This window comes from Amia ocellicauda, chromosome 11, assembly GCF_036373705.1.
Source record: "Amia ocellicauda isolate fAmiCal2 chromosome 11, fAmiCal2.hap1, whole genome shotgun sequence".
In the NCBI taxonomy this organism is placed as follows: Eukaryota; Metazoa; Chordata; class Actinopteri; order Amiiformes; family Amiidae; genus Amia; species Amia ocellicauda.
This window is the reverse complement of record NC_089860.1, coordinates 21676419-21698280: the sequence shown is the minus strand read 5'-3', so window position 1 is coordinate 21698280 and position 21862 is coordinate 21676419. Positions and strand designations below refer to the sequence as shown.

The 21862-nt window shown below is 34.2% G+C and overlaps 1 protein-coding gene across 2 annotated transcripts; it reads left to right on the top strand.

The window, feature by feature from the left end:
• Positions 1 to 994: 994 nt before the first annotated feature.
• pitx1 (paired-like homeodomain 1) lies at positions 995 to 16630 on the top strand. Of its 2 annotated transcripts, XM_066716929.1 has the most exons (5): positions 995 to 1117; positions 2927 to 2981; positions 10417 to 10566; positions 12828 to 13033; positions 15000 to 16630. In XM_066716929.1, the coding sequence occupies exons 2-5, from the start codon at positions 2936 to 2938 to the stop codon at positions 15531 to 15533; spliced, it is 936 nt and encodes a 311-aa protein (XP_066573026.1). In that variant the 5' UTR covers positions 995 to 1117; positions 2927 to 2935; the 3' UTR covers positions 15534 to 16630. The 2 variants fall into 2 exon arrangements, with proteins under 2 accessions (XP_066573026.1, XP_066573027.1); XM_066716930.1 differs by lacking the exon at positions 10417 to 10566.
• The last annotated feature ends 5232 nt before the right edge of the window (positions 16631 to 21862 follow it).

The following is a 21862-nucleotide window of genomic DNA, read 5'->3' as shown; positions in this document are numbered from 1 at the left end:
TAAATCAAACGAACAAAAACAAAACTACAAAAAATGTTCATATTATTAGGCTAATATTATTAATAACGTTTAATTAAAATTATTTTAGCATAACTCGTTTTTATCTTTAAATTCTCTCCGATTTCGCTTATACAAAAATGAGTGTTATAAACACAGGAAAGGGTTACTTTAAGTATAAGTGCTTGTAGAATTTCGTATAATGAAACCTAACGAAATGTTATTTTCCCGGGGAATGCTGCAAACAAATGCAGCTAAACAAATTCATACCTTTACATTTTATGTTTATGTTTTTGTATTAAAAAACAACAGGCTACGTTTGTACCTACTTACATTAATTATCTCCAAACGTCAGCATTTATGTGAATCCGTAAAATCATTGTCTCATTCATTTAAATTTATATATATATATATATATATATATATATATATATATATATATATATATATATATATATATATATAGTGTGTTGGCTATATGTGGAAAGATGTTCCACTCAATTTTCTGAATTTTCGTGTTTTTTTCGTTAAAACATATGCATGAGCTCAACAATTTCAGTAAAAGTATGCATTGGCATTTAAAATAAGTTGATATTTTGTATTCTATATAACTTGACAAATAACTATTATTATTAACCGTAATAATAATAATAATAATAATAATAATAATAATAATAATAATAATAATAATATGGTTGGGGAATAGACTGAACAACCTATACATTAGTATATATGATCAGAAACTCAAACGCTGTTTCAGTCAGTTTATATAGATGTTTATATATAGAGACAGTATATATTTTGCATTGTCATTATGCGTGTATGTTATTGTTGTTATTATTTTGAAACGCTTAAAGTACAAACACTGGAGCGCAGCACGTCGCATTGACACGCAGCCGGGCGCCGCAGACGCGCAGGAGCTGCTCCACCAGCACACTGACACGCGCGAGGGCGCCTGCGTGACGTCACCGGAGCGCGAGAGACGTCCGCGAGAGAAAACCCCGGGCGGCGCGCGGAGAGCCGATCACAGAGCGCTGTGCAACACTGTCACTGGATCTATTCACACTCGCATGGGGGAAAGCTAATGACATTTTAATTGTGCTGTGCTGGGGAACAACTGGTAAGTCACTTTTCTTCATTCTCCACAAGAGCACAGAATGGCATGAGTTATCAATCTTGTTCCTGGACAGACAGGTAGGCTACTGATGGGACGATGCATTGGAAGAGCCCAGACTCGATAGCGCTCGGCGCATTTTGTTATGGGAGTCATCTGGTCGAGTGAGTGGGTTAATTAACTGACCGGCTATAAAAAAAATATTTGTGTCGGATACAAACTGGGAGCTCGGAGATGAATCGGGCTTTTGACTTGCTACATCACACATCACACACTACAAACTACATCCCGTGGAGGGAATCACGCCAAAACAAGGCAGTGGCTGCACCGTTGTTGCAGTTGCCAACAATTCAGTCCATTGTGGCCTCCATCTGTCAGGCTTTTAAGAAACAAATCATACAAGTAAGAAATTATTATTCTATGTTCCTGGAGAAAAAACAATAATATGGAAAATACAGAAGGTCCACATGACAGAACTAAACATTCTGTTACACAAATACAGATGTATAATTTGCCAGTTTTGCAATGATTCTTAATCTTTACAGTCAACTTTTATGAATAAGAACAACGACAACAGAAAGAAAACAAATGAAATAACACGGTTGTCAACTCTAATAATGAGCAAAATGCATGAGACATGTGCAAGGAATAACTAGTCTATTGCATCACAAGACATTCCGAGAACATCAAAGATTCACGAAACTGTCCAAGTTTAGTCTATTTGCACCACACATAAACTCCTCTTCAGCTGTGGTGGAGAAATCGAAAAATATTTCATGCCAGAGATTGTGAGGAAAACATATGTTTGTCCAAAGTAATGGATGTGTGTGAGTTTACACTGCGGTCTTATGTGTTATCAAACAAACAGGAGCATATTCACACAGTGCCTTGGATTTGGACATATAATAACAGAAACCGCCTCATTTGAAATGGATGTAGCCTGTGTAGCCTCCGACACTGATGTTTTGTCCAGTGGATGCATGTGAACTTTTTAAAACGCTAACAAAAGTCCCAACAGCCACACACAAGTGCCTTTGAAAAGTTTCAGGACGCACACAATCATATTTGATGTCAAAAGTCAAGTGTTTGACTCAGATAAAGCCGTATCAAAGGGGCTTGTGTGTTTATAAGAGCTATAACTAAAACAGGGAGCCCGAGTGATCTGAGTCACGATTTATTGTCAACATAAAACAAGCAAAGGGATTGCAAAAGATAAGGGAGGTTAGGGGAATATATTAGATAAAGATAAACACATTCTGGAAGTTAGATTTTTCACTGTGCTTTAAATCTCAGAGGAAAACAATGAAACCAGCAGGACTGAAATTGAGTTTTGTGATTAAAAATTAGGAAATTAAATATTATATATATATTGTGTGCTACCTTCCCACAAAGTTTTCAATCACTTCTTATTTGTTTCTGTTGAACACAACAAAAGCCTAATTGCAAGATTACAGGCTTTCCTTTTATTAGGACTTTGAAGTTTTAAAAGGCTCATCCTTTATAGTTAGGAGAGATCCCCATTTTTTGACGTTTTATTTTTGGAAACGTTACGAATAAACGTCCTAAATGTTTAACTGTAACATCTCCCATATTTAATTACAGTTGTATCACGACTGTAAAGTGTTTGCGATCCCTATCATTAGAATATTAATAAGAATGCTCGTAGTTTAGACTCAGACTTACTTGGTCCTTTTGAAAAGGCTATTGAAACTGGACTAATCTGATTATAGAACATTAGTATAATAATAATAATAATAATAATAATAGGCCCTCATAGTGAATGCTAATTGTGATTAATGTTGTTTTGTATTGCAGGCACTTGGAATGGAAATTAACTTGTCTAAGAATATATCCTCCTGCGTGGATTCAGGTCAGATTTGATTATTATTTTGCTTTTCATAAACCGTTGCCACTATTTTATTGAGTTTTTATTTAAAACCTCAGTCGGTCTTAAATTGTGGGGAAATGGATCAGTTATACAAAAGGCAGAATAGGAAGGTGTATGCCAATTATGGATTGCACCGTGTATGTTTTTATTTTCACTCCCGACTGTGGTTATTGTATTTATTTTATTAATTTGTGTGAACGGCTCGCCTATGACCTAAGACTATATCAAGACAGCCAAGGAAAGGAAAATACCATGCAAAAATAACTGGATAATAGCAAAATTATTTGAAACGAATTAATCAGCACCATGATGCGGTGCGTCTGTCCATGATGCGAAAGTATTATCAACTGAAAACCGATTGAATAGCTTGTGTATAAAATATGGAAATTTTATAATATATGCAGTGGTTGGTGGACTAAATAAACCTATATTCAAATAAAGCTTATAAACACCAGTGTTCTGCAAAATACACATCACATCACTTATACATTTTTATTATTGCTAGTAGCTTAATTCTTATACTTTATTTTTATAATTAATAATGCAAATAAAATAGACAAATCGCGGTCTTTTGCCTCATTCAGCATTATAGCAGTGTTTATGAATGTTGAACAAACGGACGATTTACATCTCAAGGACTTCCGATGTCAGTAATGTAATAATGCAATGTTATACTATACTCAAGAATAATATCGAGAAATACAATATTTAATGTGCTGTTAGTTCTTTTTTATATAAAATTGTAAATAATAAATCAAACTTTCACTCTCAAAGTTAACTCGTCCTAAAAGAGAAACAGGGATTAAAATAAAGTAATTTTCTGCAGGATTTCTCAAATCATCTCTGTTCAAGATGTATGTGTCAGTATTGGAAAATAACCTTATTCTAAAATTGAGGGGGCCCTGAAAGAAAATAACTAATTATCTTTCTTGCAAACATTTACATTTTTTCCATGTTAAATTATTGTTGTTAAAGTTGTTGCTATTCATGTGTCAGTTTTTATATTTATAACTGATTTGTTTATGTACAGTATTTAATCATTGTGACCTTGCTTCTTAAAAAATCATACTCTGAACATTGTATTGCTAGTAATAATACATATAGCCTATTTAAAGGTAAACATCAATTAATTAAAGTGCTTTCTGTCACTATCTCTGTGCTCATCAATAAAGTATTGCCTGATTTGCAACACAACATTTATGGAGTCATAGGCAGTGCAGCAAGATCATTACACAGCATTAAAAGATTAAGTTGAAGACTTATGAAAGATAACCCACACACATTCATTGGTATCATGAAGTACAGAGATGCAAATTAAAAAAGAAGACTATTCACTAACATAAGATGCTCAAGGTGACTCATGGGCTGTATGTTGAAAATGGTCAAAGACGCTTGTTTCTTGTTTATTGTACATTTATACATCTCATCATGACACGTCATAAGAACACGTCCCAAAGACACCTTGTAAACTTTCGGAGGAAAATGACATCTTCTCACTAAGATTTGCTCTATATATTTTCATTAACATCATGTGTTGTGTCGTGTTCTATACAACACACTTCATAAATGTATTTGTATACACTACTTTATTAGCGCAAAATATTGACTGATATTTATCCAACTTACCATTACATGATTTACAAATATGTTATTGCACAGTTATTACCACATCAACAAACATTCCAAATGTATTAAATTCTAGAAAACCAGATGATTAGATGTTTGATGTCTAAATCTGTTTTCTAATCACTGTCAGAATACTGTTTTCCAATTAGCCTACACTGTTTTCAGAAGGATTATGCTTATTATGTGGAGTAAATACAGGTTCTTAATACAGGAGCTTATTTTAACACCAACAGCATCAATATATAATTAAATTTGATCTTTTAGACCATCATTTCAAGAACACATAACATTCATTTGTTTATTTTATAATATTAGTATATTTTACATATGGTCTCATTTATATCAATATTAGAAATAATATGTTAATACAAAACTAATATCAGGACCCTTTTATTGTCTTGATTAAGAGAATTTTACAGAAATGCGTCTTAATTGAAATGTAAGATTAACTGTGCTCTGCTACCGACACTTTAATTACAAGAGCCTGGATGTGTGCAGCAGGGAGTAGCTAGAGCTGCAAAAGGCCTCTGCCATGAGCACTAGCCCATAATACTTGAGCATTCTCCTATTACATACAGTTTGGGATTACACTCCAGTTGCTTGCTTTTTGTCATAGGTATTTTATGTTTCTAAGATGTAATTCTAATTAAATACATACAGAAGCTTGCTTTACAGTTTTGTAATGCACAGTGTGCCTTCTAGGTAAATACAACATACATATATATGTACCAACTGAAATGTCTATTATCAAAATATGTATTTCATAACAGTGAAAAAAATAGCAGAAATAACACGAAGGTCAGCAATATCTCAGTTAGTCGAAACGAATTAAGTGTAAGAAAATACAATGCAACCAAAGGTGTGTATAGCTAACCTTCACTAGCTGAGCTATCAGTCGGTATGATCAGTTAATTAATCATTTAATTTGTTCATTTTAAATTGTTGCAGCCTGTTCCTCTGTTCAGAAGATAAACTGTTTAGACTGAGACAGAGAGACCGACAGACGAATGGGCTCTCAGATGGACAGATAGAGAGACAGATACCAAAGGATTCGTATGAAATCGCACCCAGGGACCACTACATTGTGGGGCTTTTGAAATGTGACTATGCAGATACCCTAATATCATTAGCCTATACTGATCTTCAGAAAAATCACATTGCTGATTTCAAACAGGAAAGTTGTCCGATGTGCCAGAGCTGACATGGTTCATGCAATGCAATGACCAGGGATCACTTGACGGTGTACTCAGACCAGGTCAGAGGAAGCATCCCAGCTCTAATGTACAGAGTGCACAGAGTTCAAGGGCTAATGGCTGGATGTTGAGGAAAGAGTGCCAAAAGCTTTCAGATAACATGGCATTTGCCTCTGAAGCAACAGTATGCAGGTTAATTGTAGGGGTTGCAACTACAGAAATGTTAATTTATTAATGTGAACATTTCAAATGCATGAGAGGAGGCGGTTTCAGTTTGTAAAACACTCATGTGCGATAGGGAGACCTGTAACTTCTTACCACATGAAGCATGACCCATAACACTGATGAGCAAGCTAAAGTTTCAGACAGCTGAAGCTACCACAAAAGGCCTGGTGTTTGTTAGTTTGTGGAGAGACATTGAAGTGAAGTGGTTAACATTGCTTTCATTGTCGTGAGAAATAAAAATATTTTTTAAACATTTTACTAAGCTTACATTAAGTAATTCTGTTCAGGTTAATTCTCCTGTTAGGTTTATATCTAGTAGAAGGTTACTGCATTCATTCCAGAGATGTTACTAATATTGCACTTTCCTGACATTCCTATACTACATTAAAAAAAAATTCTGCCATCTTTTAAAACCATGGAGATGTTTTTCCCCCAGGTATCTCAGGTGAGTCCAACATAGATACAATATATAGCGCTTTACTATATGACTTCTAATTTATAAAGAATCAAAAGATTATATATAAAAAAGCCTTCGGTATCTTTATATAATAGTGGCCTATATTATTAAAAGTATATGCGAGAAATAAGGAGTATTTATACCCTAGCCCACCCAAGAAAGTGTGTTTGAAATATGAATAAAAACACTTTACCTATAGAGAATAATATCCTGGATTTATTGAAATATATTTTAGCCTTTGGTTATTCAAAGAATAAACACGAGGGAGAAAACTACTCACGGGACGATTCAAGATATATTTCAAGATTGTCTGAATCAGGAAGTGATGGGGGTTTTTTGGAAACTGCTTTCTTATCTGTGAAAACATTCCAGTGGATTCAGTTAAGGTAGTTGCCATAGAAATCATACCTTGATTGAGGCTTCAGAGCTTAGCAAGAACATCCCTACTGTAAGAGCAATATGGACAAAAGACTCTTAAAAGCTTGATACAGACCCATGTGTAGCCTTGTACAACAACCAGACAGATAAGAATAATACTATAAACATATTGACTTATTAAATCTCGAAATATCCATCATGAGACACAAAATATATGATGCTGTTCAGTTTATTATTATTTATTTATTGTATAATTAGGCCTGTTTTGTTGAAATGTTAAAAATAGTCACTTGGGACCAGTTGCATCATGAAGTCCACAAAAAAGGTGCCCTAGACATGTTTAGTTAGGGATCACTAATTAGCAAGCATTTTAACACAAAAGGCAGGCAGCTTCCTTGGAGGCAGACTTGATGTGAAAATATTATTACCTTGGCGAAGTTTAAAAAAAAAAAAAAAAAAAAAAAAAAAAACTAATAAATTAATAAATAAGTAATTGTTGCGAAGTTACACGATTGCTTTACACACAAAGGCACCAGATGGAGGTATTCAGGTTTTACAAGGTCCCCTTTCCAATGTTCGTCTCATTAGTGACCCAGAATACATTACTGGATTGCTGCCTGCAAAGTGCTTCCCAATATGTTACAGCAGAGATGCAGAAGTAATAAAACGATGCCATAGTAAACTATATTTTTTATGTTTAATTTGTTTATATGATGGGTATAGCAAACATGGCTATGTTTTACAGCAAAACGTAGAACAATTACATCAGTTTATGATTTGAGAAACAGGAAAACCTATTAGTACGTTTTTCCCTAATAAGCATGCTTGTTTCTGTTGTACGTTTTCTCTTAATTCCCAGGTGTCTTTTCGGCATCCTAATGTCACATCTTGATGTATTCAGTACTTTCTCTGTTTCTAATTACACTTGTTTTTAAACCATTTGGTGTTGTGAGAATTGCAATTACAATGTTAATAACACACACGCTGTATTCTGTATTTGCAGAAATAAACTAAATAATGTAGAAATAATACTGTTTTAAGAATATGGGTAATATGAGATCTTACCTTAGGTTATATATATATATATATATATATATATATATATATATATATATGATATAAATAAATAGCTATAGACTCAGATACAATAATACATTTTATTTGTTCTCTTGATGAAGTAATGCATCGTTTGCATTGTGACTGGGAGTATTATAATATCATACTTGGTAATCATGGATCATATTTTTTCTCGCAAGAGTTTACCTGATGTTAATTCAATAATACATGACCATCAGTTCTCAGTACATTTAACTCCTTGTAATTTCATATTTTATATTTAATATTTTAAATGAGAAGACCATTTCTCCCAGCAGGCGCCGCTACAGATCAAGGTCCCAAGAAAGATGTTTCAATTAAATGTAAAAAATAAAAAGATACCGTGTTAATTGATTTGTATGTGGAATTTCATTTTGATATATTAAAGCATGACATTAATATAGCTTCAATTTTTAAAACAGAGCCTCATCCCGAAAACAAACACAAAATGGCAGTAGAATACTACACTCCGTTACTGATTTACTTTTTTTATTAACCCACCTCCTATGCTTACAGTCAAATTTCCAGTTATTTAAAAAGATGTTTTAGTGGGAATTAACTAAATATACCGCAGAGTAAAGTTAAATGCATAATGCGTTGCCAAAAAACAGGTGTGTATATTATATATAATACACACACACATTATTGTTGTGTTGTGTAAATATACAAATGTTAAAATGAAAGCAAATCACGTCTATATTAATATTGTTAGGCTACTATATATATATATATATATATATATACACACACACACATTTTTAAACAATTTTATTCAGAGATTGGTGTAGTGCCCAAAATCTTGTTAATTACATATTTATTTATCGATACTAAATTTCAGTGTTTGCTAATATTTGGTAAAATATTAGCCATGATAAACCAATTAGTTTTTCTTCATTTTCCCAATTACATCACAGGCTACATTTCTTACCAGAGGGGGAAAAAAAAAAAAATATATATATATATATGTATATATATATATATAATTTGTATTATTATTATTAACAAATTTGATTAACCTGTCTTCGTGGACCATCCATTCAAAAGATTGAAACGTATAGTTTGTTGTTATATAATTTATCACCATAGGCGCCAACGTTAAACTAATATTATTATTAATAATAATTATAATAATAACATTCCCAGTTTTGTAGGAAAGTTCCCATTTAACTTGTTCACAATTGCAATTGGACAATGATAGGAAATAAACCCCGGGTTGAAGTGTTTTCATATTAAACGATGAACAAGCCATTGCAGCTGTAATGAATGGGGTATTAAATGAATTGTCGCATGATAAAACAAAACATACCGTTTAAAAATATCAAACCTCCCATAATACTAAAAATAATATAATGTGTTTTTATGACTTGGACTTGGACTTTCCACCAAGCGTTTGCGTTTCTTAATGTTATGTTATTTATCACACACACACATACACAATGATTACACACATACTTACTTAGCCTTGTGGACACACATATATACACACACAATATAATTTGAATTCACTAAAGATGAAAGGATAAGCACTGCTTTTATATATATTTATGTTATCATGAGCAGTCAATTCTCTAAAGGGCAAACACGTCAAAGACGAAATAATAATGTTCATGTTCATCAGTAATAAATCACTGGGATGTAAAATAACTCTCTGTATTGTTTAAAGATTGTGGTGTGAAATAAAGGGGGACAGGCAGAAGTTTTCATAACCAGTCAAATAAATAAAATTACCACATCTAAGACTGGAGCGTGAACATTGTATCACGATATCAGCATACAGTTTCTCAATCTGTTGCTCCAAAAACGTATATTAAAACAAATATTGAGTTGGCCACGCACGCACACGTACACACATCCAGTATATACCTATATTTATTAGGATGCGATTGCAGAAGGGCTGACCTATATTTTGGATAGAGGAAATGTTCCTGCAGCTGCGTACAGGATCCTTATTGTCTGCGTGTGCGTACTTGCGCTCCCAGCTGCCCATAGCGCTGCACTTATTACTTTAAACATGCACGAAAGGAAAGGACCTATTTCTTCCCAAGTTTCCACTGCTGTCTTGCTCTGAGACAAATCCCAAAGTGCTCTTGCCTGCAGACAGATTAGGCCGAGCTTGCCTGGTGGGTGGGACTCCTGGAAAGAATGGGGAGGTTTTAATGCTTCCAATGGGTGGATCCCACTCTGCCACTGGGACTTCAATGATCAGGTTGACTTCATTCCCCTCGGAGAAAACCGAAAGCGTACGATCTCACACAGAGCCTTATGGAAGAGCTTCCTGCACAGGGAAACTTGGTGCACATTTGTCAAAGGGTATCTGACTGTACCTGGGGCTCTTCCCACAGCAATGCCCAGTGTTTGACTGCAGAAGGATATTTGTTTTGAACGTACTAGAGCTGGGAGATGCAACATTGAGTGGTTATTTAATAGCATCATTGTTTTCAAGGTGGGATGAATCTGGACAGGATACCTGAAGCTGTGCGGCCCCCACCGGCCCGGGACATGGCCACCAGCTTTCACTTGCCAAGAGCTTCGGGCAGCACTCGAGAAACACTAGAGCAATCGAGCAGCGAGTCTTCAGACACAGAAATAGCAGGTACATTACAACCACAGACAGTAGACACCTCTCCTTAATGTTTGTGCATGCGTTCAAGTGCTGAATATATGTCCAATGAAAGGACACGCTTCAACGTGTTAAGTAATCCTAATGAAATCGTGTCTTAATCTGAGCATAAGAAACAACGTGGAATAAAGCAGCATGTGTATGATTCAATAGCATTGCCACTGTCAATTATGAGTTAAACCAGCTGGCACAAATAGGAGGCCTGCAGCTTAAATCAACACCAGACGAGCTTTTGTTAAGGTTTACCTGTTTAGAAAAAATGTTCAGCACAAAGGCCTAAATAGAAATGTTGTCTAAGTAGTCTTATACAATAAAAAGGTATACATAAATACATATTTCTGATTTTCAAGAAAGTATACCTCAATGCATTATACCTTAAATAATGTTTTTGCGCATCTTGAATTCATTGCTGCTTTGATTGTATATGTAAGCTCTGCGGCTTGATTTAGGTTGAAAGGGACAAGCGTTGTTTTGATCTCAATCAAGAATAGCAACAATTACATTAAATGGCTTAAATACTTTCTCTTAAATCATCTCTTTTTAACTTCCCAACAATATGTTAGGTTTTAAATAAGCGGTTGGTTGAATAACTATATGAGACTTTTCCTATACAAACTATGAATAAAAGGCTGGCCTGCTTTGACACATTAAGAGTATCTATAAACTACTTTAAATGCTATCCTTAAAAGGATGATTTGAACATTTGATCACACTCTGAATAAATGTCCAATTTCAAAGGTAAATCCGATCAAACTACCCAAAGTTATTTTTAGAAAATGTGCGTTTTTGCGAAACTTGCGAAATGAAAATCGGATTGGTGATTCGTTGGAGAATACATTGTGTTTTGTCTGTTGAATAGCAAAGTACATTATTTTAAATCGTTACGGTTAAAAGAGAGAGAAAACAATGCAGTGTTTTAAACACATGGGGCTGCATTATATATAAAAATGGTCCCAGCTGCTAATACCAAAATACAAATATGAACGTCATAGATGTTGCATGCATGAGTAGAAGAAAGTATAATCTTTTTTCTTTTCTTTTTTTAATGAAGCCGCCACTGAGTATAGTATTGCAGTTTGGGTCAGTTTTTATTTTATCCCAGCAATGGTTAAGGTTTTCCGAGTCTGAAGGCTGTACTGAATATATGTTTATCACTGAACTGTAAGACGTAAACTGTATGCAACGTATTATTATTATTATTATTATTATTATTATTATTATTATTATTGAGTGATTTTATTCAAGGCAAAATCACAATAAGACGTTTGAATGGCAGAGCAATACATAGAGAAAGTGATAATGAATATGATAATAAAAAAATAAAATACTATGAGAAACCTAGGCCTAGAACAAAGAAAAACTTTGACCTATAGCCGTGAATCGCTCATTCAAAACCTGTAGCCAAAGCTATCGCATGTTCTTGTCAGAAGTAACTTTCTATTACGTGTAAGTAAATACATACATGCATGCATACATACATAAAAGCAACAGCCTAAAAGTTTGTAACTCGCTAGCTCCAAGTTGTGCTTTGGTTTAGGCCCTATAATGTTTCGGGAGGAAATTACTATAATCGTACAATTTTACACCACCATTTAGATTAGAAGGGAACATTTAAAGTGTAAAAAATGTTGGCTAGAGTTTGCATTTATTTAAAATCTATTTATTGAGACTTTGTGCTTCGGTTCTACAAGTTATTAATTATTTGATTATCTGGTGAATTAGTGACTAAGTATGACTAAGTCAAGCAGAATTTATTTGTTTAATTCTAATTTAAGAATCAACATAATTTTGTGTTTCATAAAACACAATTATGGGTGATACATTAATTGTAATATTTAGCCAAGTGGAAAGAACATATCTAAGGAAATTGCATTTAACTAGTATAGGCTAATTGTATTTTCCTTTTATCTTGACTGTTTTTATTTAACTTGTTAAATATTTACATGATATTTTATTGATTATATTTGTATTTTATATGTGTATGTTAAGAGTATTATTATCATTATCATCAATAAGGAAATCGAAATTAGTAGTAATAGTGGTGGTGGTATTTTATTACTTTTTTATTTCTTAGTAAAGCACAGAATCATTATTGGCATGAATGTTTTATATGAAATTAACATTATTGGCAATTTGCTTTGTGTCACTTATGCACTCGTTTTGATACTGTAATCCTGTAAAATCATCCTACCTTCTTCGAATAGTACAACAAATACTGTCCGTTTGCACCACAGAAAAGGACCGGATCGTGGAGCACAGGAGCGATGATGGAAACGCTGACGACCCGAGTAAGAAGAAGAAGCAGCGGCGACAGAGGACCCACTTCACCAGCCAGCAGCTGCAGGAGCTGGAGGCCACCTTCCAGAGGAACCGCTACCCCGACATGAGCACCAGGGAGGAGATCGCCGTGTGGACCAACCTCACCGAGGCCAGAGTTAGGGTAAGACACAGACCTACATTCAAATACCATGCACACCCGGGCTTCCTTACACAAAAAGCAAAAGTACAATTGATTATACTCATTCAATATAGGCGTGGGATTTAAAGGCTGTCATACATTCGCAAAAATGTAACTTTAATTACATGCAGGAGTGACGGAGCAGCATCAAGTGAATGGATGTGCATGTGTCTGCATATGGATGTGTCAGTTTCGTGGGCAGGATGAATGGCTATAAAAAGGCTGAGTAGGATGATTCGGTCATGTAGGCCTAGACTAAATCAAAACTTTGACCTACTTGCAATTTGCGTTTTTGTTTAAAGGTTGTATAAAGTGGCTTTTGACTAATTAAACCGCGATTGCGTACACGTGTGTATATCTGTTGCAAATGGTTTGTATGGGTCAAAGTGCTGATCTGGACAATAGGGGCCGGATTAAATTACAACCTTGGCCCACCCGCTAATAGCAAACTACAAACCTGTACATAGAGGGTACATTTATGATTAGGAGAAATTTGCATTTGACAACAAATGATTACAGTATTGTAGTTTTATATAAGGCAGACTTTTGATTTAATCTCAGCCTTGGCCTTAAGAGTAGCAGCCGTAGACCGTTTCTTCTTAATCTCACAATCAAATAAATGGTTTATTTAACACATTGAGATCATTGATCAAATACTTCTGATGTATAACACATAGGCCTTTTTTAAACTGTAAACACAAGCTGTGAGTAGCGTATATTTAACGCAAAGTTTCTTATGAGCATAAAAGCTACTGATTTTATTTATTCTTATACTGGGACTCGAATAAATATTAGACCAATATACAGTACACCCAAAAAATTGCCTACATGTTACAAAAGTTACAAAATCATGTTTTTGTTTGGTGGTGGCGGTGTGGTCCTTTTTGTTCACCTAAAACTTGGAGAGAGAGAGAAAGAGGAAAAAAACATTGTTCAGACTGAGAAAGGGTTATGCGTATTTGCAGATTTTTAAAGAATATATAAATGACAACCATATGTACATATATTTTTCTATAGGCTGTGCGGTATGATTTATTCCATTGCAGATCTGTTTTGGGAAAATAACGGCGGTTTTAACTTATTTTTTTGTCTCAAACTAAAAGTAGGCCTATGAATCTGTGAATATATACTGCTATCTCTATTGTATATCGCTATCAGTGTTACTTATACAAAATTGAAAATATATACAAGTATATTGATTGTGATTATTTTTAAACTAGTCAATTGTTCTCATGCTTTTTTCTATCATGACAATTACGCATTGTAACTAAACTTATATATGTTTAAGTATATACATATTGTTGTGTTTAAAATATTAATATATAATTTTAACACAAAGTTGTATTGTCCTTGAACAAACACAGAATGTGTTAAACGCATTCGTTCCAAGTTGTATGCTTGTTACGCAGCAATATTAAAAAATATTATTATCGACACACTCAGTTTACGTGCTCAGCTAGGAAAAACCCACAACCATAAAATGACTTTTGTTACAACATAATATTCTTAACAAAGAATAATGTTAACCGTTGTTGTGCCTGTTTAAATATCAGTGTTGTTTTCAATATTTGATTTATAAAGTTTTGAAAATTCATTGCTGTAGATATTTTGTCTACGTTACTCGAGAGTGTGTGCTTGCTTTATTTATTGACAGTTTATATAATTGACATATTGGCAGTTTATAAAGGGAAGTATTAGGCTCGGAAGTAAAACAATATCCATAATATTAATATATTTTAAACAAGTGTTAACCTTTTCATGCATGTTATGCGTTCGAAAATCAGCGATCGTAATATAATGGATTAATGAAAAGGGTGTGCAGAAATAAATTATCAAGCAAAAATATTAATTACATAATACTTTCTATAAGTTATATTTTTGTTTTTTAAGGTATATTACGTAGTTTTGTGTATTGTAATTAAAGTTGGATTTATTTTGTATGTTACAGGTGTGGTTTAAAAACCGCAGGGCCAAATGGAGGAAGCGTGAACGCAACCAGCAGATGGACTTGTGCAAGAACAGCTACCTGCCCCAGTTCAGCGGCCTCATGCAGCCCTACGAGGACATGTACCCGGCCTACACGTACAACAACTGGACCAACAAGGGCCTGGCCACCAAGAACTTCTCCTTCTTCAACTCCATGAGCCCCCTCACCTCCCAGGCCATGTTCTCGGCCCCCAACTCCATCTCCTCCATGAACATGCCGTCAAGCATGGGCCACAGCGCGGTGCCGGGCATGTCCGCTTCAGGCTTGAACAACATCGGCAACCTGAACAACATCAGCAGCTCCTCCATCAACCCGGCCATGTCCTCGACCGCCTGCCCCTATGGACCCCCCGGGTCCCCGTACAGCGTCTACAGGGACACGTGTAACTCGGGCCTGGCCACTCTGAGACTCAAGTCCAAGCAGCACCCCCCGTTTGGATACAGTGGGCTGCAGAGCCCCGGCTCTGGTCTCAATGCCTGTCAGTACAACAGCTGACGGACTGGCCCGCTTGGCATGGTAACTTGTTGCGGATGCGGACCTGCTGCGAGTGGCGCAAAAAGACAGCTAAACTAAACTGGATGAGTTGCAATGATTTTCACATGGATTATGCGGGTTGTATGTGTTTACTTATAAACGTGCACAGCAATTTAAATATCCATATTCTTGGATCTCGTAGTGGTGGAAGACTTTAATTATATTGCAACATTGTATAAAGAACTGAAAAGGCACGCGTTGGCATCTGTTTTTTTTTTTTTTTTTTTTTGCTTTTTATTAATGTTGGTTCGGGAGAAATTAACAAATCAAAAAAAGAGACGATCACATTGGTTAAACAAGAATGATGTGATTTGTATATAAACTTTTATACTGTTATGTTTGTGTTGTGACCCTATTATAACTTGCAGAAGATGCATGACAGCGTTTACAAGTAATAAGGATGGGCCATTCATTTGTAAAACAGCTTTCATTTGATACTTTTTCCCCCAATACAAAAATACAGCAAGATTTTTTTAATTAGAAAAACAGCATGCTTTATTGGAGGGCAAAGTGTTTTGTATAAATTTAAATGTAAAAGCAAAACTAAAAAAAAAAGGCCACGATTCTGTACACGCAAGGTGATTAGGAAACAATAAACAATATCTGCATGTATTTATGAACATATCTGTTTGAATAAAGTACGGCAGATGAAGCTTTATTGCAGATATTTGTTTTTTAGAAAAATATATAATTATATAGGCCTATTAGAGGGCATTTACACCGCTTCAGTTGAAATTGTATTGAAATGTAATGCAAACCTGCCGTCATCAAGGGGAGCGTAGAATAGTAGGCTATATTTCATATTATAAAGTGTTGTAATCAGAATTTCTAATCAAAGTATTAGAATAAACAAACCTAAAATGTTCGCTTTTCTTAACATTATTTTAAATCTTGGTATCAATAACACAGTTATTGAAATAGGCATTGGAAATGGATGGTTTGGGGTACTTTCTATATCAGCATTTGAATTGTGTTTTGCACGGCGTTATATGTTCTTCAAGAAAAGTGGATATATGTATTAAATGTGAAATAAATGTGGGGGGTAAGTCAAAACTAAACATCTTAATTAATGAAATCCAGTTTAACTGCGGTTCTCGCTCTCTCCTGCAATTTGCGTTTTTCATTGTTGGTATTGAAATTAATGACGTCACTATCCCAGTACCTAAGTGGACCTGAGGTGATTTCCATACTAGACTAATTAGACGTTTATTGAATTGCCAGGTGATACTCGTGTATATATGGTGTGTGTATGTGCAAGCTATATATATATAATATATATATATATATATATATATATATATATATATATATTACACACACGCTTATATACATAGGCCTACATATACAAACGCACACATTTAAACGCATGCAACCACGCACATCTATCTGATTGTGTGTTGACATCAAGAAACAGTATGTTAAAAGCGTGTTTTCCCCTGCTTGAACACAGGATTGTTAAGGTTATCTGGACAGCCGGCAACAAGCGGCTCTTTTAATAAAGAACCGCCTTCAGATTTATTATTTTATCGTTTTAATACTGTGAAAAATCCATTTAAATAATTAAATAAACTTATTTAAAAAAAAACCAGTGACTGAATCCATCCTTTAAACGTCTACATAAAATAGAAGGGACATTTTCATTCCCGTCTCTCTCATTTGCCCTTGATGCATGCCTGCAGTTTACTGCTATACCACGTAAAGGTCCAGTAAGACCTCTGGGTTTCAATTAAATCATCCATCCCTGTCTCTTGTACGACAAATGTGTATTAGCATTGTTTGCCTCGGTACTTCAGACTATTGTAAACTTGTCACTATCTTAAACCGTAGTCTGCAAATAGAGAATCAACACGCAGAGAGACGCCATTAAACCCAGGCCTAAATCTATAAGCTGTCTGTTGTCTAACCTGTCTTGTGGCCTATATTAACCTGATTGTGTTTTAGGTTATATTGCTCGCATGCCTTTACTGTTGTTTACTGGGTGGGCACTGTCGGCCGTGCCTGTAGGTAAGAGGCTGCATTGTTTTCCCATAATGAGACTGGATTTCAGTTTTCTTGGATTAAGGAGAGGATTCCTAAGAATAAATACAGAAGAAAGCAGCTGGGAGAGAATCCAAGAAAAACTGCAGTTTATTTTCACGTCAATTTTGCAGGAAGATGTTGCAACTGGACTTTGTATCTGAAACTGCGAAACAACACAAATGTTGCACATCAATACACAGAATATAGAACAAACAATATAATATACAAAAAAGTTAAATGCAATTATAAGAGTAAATCAAACATGACTGTTTCATGAGTTTTGTCAATTCGACATGTAGTGTAAGTAGATGTTCACATCACATAAAAGGAAAACCGTCCGTTTAAGATATTGCGGATAATGTTATACTGAGAAAATGTAACAAAAATATGGTTCAACAGTACAACTTTATTTATAGATATAGATAAATTCAAAAATAGAAATAATCTACCTTGGTTTAAATGGAGGAAATGGGGACTTTACTTTACTACTTTACCTTAAAATTGATAATTAAAAAAATGGAAATAATTTTCTCTTATTTTTTATGCAATGACTATATTATTATTATTCCTCATATCAGTATCCTGGTAATTCAAAAGTAAGTTTGTTGTGTATTGGTGCTGAGATTTTAAAGCACAACATGCTGTGGTTGCTGTAGACTGAACCACAGATTACATCTGGCTGCTGGAAATATCCGAGCCATCTTGCATGACATGACATTTATGTTTGTTTAGGCTATTTCATGACTATAAAGTAAAATTAGAAAACCACAGGCTCTTATGGAAAATGTCAAGTGTGGAGGAAACTTGAGTTATCTTTCATAGCTGAAGTGTCTTAGAAGTTGTGCTCTTTCGTCCCCTTATTAGATAAAACAACCAAAAGATACTCGAGCACACGAAGCAACACTGCTACTTCAGATTTCATTTCACTACGATTAGTCACTTCAGAAAGTGGAGATTTTTGTACACGTTTATATATTTAAGTGTAACTGGTACTGGGATATCTTATTTCGTGTTTTAAGTATCAGACAAAAACAGTAAATAACGGTATAATACGTTTCATAGCAATTACGCAAATAGGTCTTAGATAACAGCTTTATAGAGGTTTAGTTATTGACCTTTCAGACGGTGCCAAGCTTTGCCTCAGACACTATTAACCGCATAATCAATGTGCTATCTTTCACATAATACTGCACTAACCTCCCCTATCTAAATTATTGACACATTAGCGTAATATTAACACAAATGACTACGACTCAGCCTTTGTGTACCTTCACTGACCATCTGAACTCGATTCATTTATTACATTCGCAGCAGCCAAGGCTATCACTCCTAAATCGGCGCACAAAGCTATTGATGAAGACATTACAATCATGATAATCCACCATAGAAATCAAACATAGGCGTGAATAGCTCCCCCAACTACTACTAATCACTTCTATTGCTATCTTTATTTTCAGAATAAGTGTGTCTTTTTATGTACACACACATACACACGCACGCACGACACAGAGGCTATATATATATTTGACATACTAAAGTACACCCGCATTAACCGTCTGTATATAAAGATTACCAATTCGCTTTAAATATAAATCATTTTCGATTTAGTGTAACTTATTTTGTTGTAAAGTTCTTTATATATCATTTTGCAATATTTGTATGTTTTACTTATGCTAAAGGACTTGTGTGTTTATGGATTACATACATGATCATAGATTTTAGCCAAGCCTTAAGGTTTGGGTAATGCGCAATTATGCGTTGCAAATGTGCCGAACCATAAATGAATATGCATCATATAAAGATTGACAAAGAAGTAATAGAGAGGCTTATATTAATGCGTGCTTTCACACTGCTTTCGTGATAAAGGCGTTCTATACATTAGTAGATTTGAAAACATGCTTATAAGGGCAAAGCCTAAAGTATACATCTTATTGTCAGTCCATGTTTTATTTATGAAATTAAATGTATTACCGTATTCACTACAATTCCCACATTTAAAATAAAATAAAATAAACAACTTACTGAGCAAGTAATTCAAAGGGACATTGGATATAAAATTACATAGGTCCAGCTGTAAGTTTAAATAACTTACATATTTGATACTTCGTTTTTTCCCCTCAAAGAAACCACATATTGGTGGAGATTGAGACTCTTTAAATAAATAGTGAGGAAGAATAATCTGCTTTAACTATACTATTGAAAGAATCTAATAGTGTGCCATTGCTTTTGGACAAAAGCGCACTGCCTGTGTCATTAGAAATCTAACCTAGGAGGCTCTTCGGTTCACCAGTGTAATACCTGCTGTACCAGATTACACATTGTTATGCAAAAAGTTACAAAGGACTCAATTCTGCAAGTCCATTAAAACAACCTGAAACTAATCCCCCCTGCCCCCACACCCTGCATATTTGTCTTGCTATGCCAAAATTGGAGGTAAAACCATGCAGATAAACAAAGTGACACTCACTGTAAGTTTGACAGTATTTATGTTATTTGATTCTGTCAGAAGCAGCATTACTTTTTTCAGATTTCCAGAACTTTACGGTTTGTTTATCCACTGGGACTTTCACCTGACTTTTTCACCTCTGCTTAAACCAAGTCCCTTTCTCCCAAAATTGAATATGCGGTTTCGCTGTAAAGGTCTGTCAATCTGAAAAGGATAGATAAATCAATGTGAGTTGGGTGTCTCTATAACCTCATATTTTATATTTAGATTGAATCAAATATAGCTTAAAATTATGACATACTAGTTTCAAGTAAATGGAATTCAACTAGTACTATTCAGGTAATATAATACATTCTTAAACTTAGTCAGTTAAGCAACAAATAAACAGCTGCTTGCTTGAAATGTATAAGTTATATATTTTAGGCTTCAGACAACATCAGTTATTACACTAGTGGGTTCAGGCTATAGTGTTTCTTTGTCAAATCAATTCAATAATTTAAAAGAATACCCCATTGTTTCATTACTGTAGTAAGTATTTGCAGAAGTAATATAAATTACACATATGTGATTAATTATGAAGAGGTTTGCAAACCCAGCACAGCTAAACTACAAATTTAAATTATTTATGTATCGTTTAATTTTCTGTCAAATTAACATGCTTCAGCTTACATAATGAAACATATTAATATGTCAGGAGGAAATTAAACATCGGTTTGAGCAGAGGATGAGAAGAGACTGCAGTCTACATACAGGGCAGGACAATTATGTTTAAACTCAAATTATTGGATAAAATGCTACTCGTGCCTAAACCATAAGGGAACACAACATGGACAAAAAAGAAAAACTCCAACACATTTTAAGATTTTTTAATTCCATGTCTATTTTGTCAACATCAATCCCTCACTGGATATCACTATCAAATCAATTAATTAAAGAGAGGAATTACATAAATGTAGAGTATGTATTTTAAAAAGCAATGAAACTACATAACTATTATAACAATACTATACTATATATGTAATACAAGCACATATTATTTTCTCCCATTTATTTAAACAATTATATGAGATTATGTTGTATGCTGAAATTATGTAGGCTACCTTTTTTTCTAATGCAATTTCTTAATGTTATAATACAACTAATTTATAATACATTGCTTTATTCAGGATTTTAATATTGTGTAACTCATTTATTAAAGCAGAAAACAAAAATGTATTGAAGTGAAATTAAGTTAAACTAAATAGTCATAATGGAGAATGATGTGATGCGAGTCTATGAAATGTGAGCTATACTATAATGTATACAAAATACATGTAAAAAAGGTCTCTCACTTATTTAATGTATCATCCTGGTGATCTAAGAAGGTATCTTCCATTACTATGTGATCACTGTAACTCAAAGATATTTTGAAATACATAAGACCTAAAAATTAAAAATAGCAGAACCTAAATTAGAATAATTTGCCATTTTCCACAGCGTTATTAAACCTAAAAAGTAAAAATTATATTTAAAACAGCAGTACACACTGAATTGTTCAAGTCTATCCAATTATAAATGCACACTTTCCACTTTAGTGTTTTAGGGTGAACTCTTATGCAATAGCCTCTGTTTGGAGTACAGATTGTGCATGCATAATCCAGTCTCTTTCTAACATGTATGTATGTAACACATTTGCATGGTTTAAATTCTTAAAACAGATTGGGGGGATTGAAACACCTAGATGGTTTGTAAAGCTTTTTGCTACAGGGCAACAGTACAATAGAATTTACAAATGAAGTTAAAAATAGTTCTGTTTTGCACTGGAATGAAAATGTAAGAGGCATAC

Excerpts from the sequence above, each read along its gene's own strand:
- pitx1 (XM_066716929.1), top strand. The coding sequence starts at position 2,936 with ATGGAAATTAACTTGTCTAAGAATATATCCTCCTGCGTGGATTCAG. Across the intron at positions 10,567-12,827 it reads TTCAGACACAGAAATAGCAG|AAAAGGACCGGATCGTGGAG; the intron begins GTACATTACAAC and ends TTTGCACCACAG. Across the intron at positions 13,034-14,999 it reads TCACCGAGGCCAGAGTTAGG|GTGTGGTTTAAAAACCGCAG; the intron begins GTAAGACACAGA and ends TGTATGTTACAG.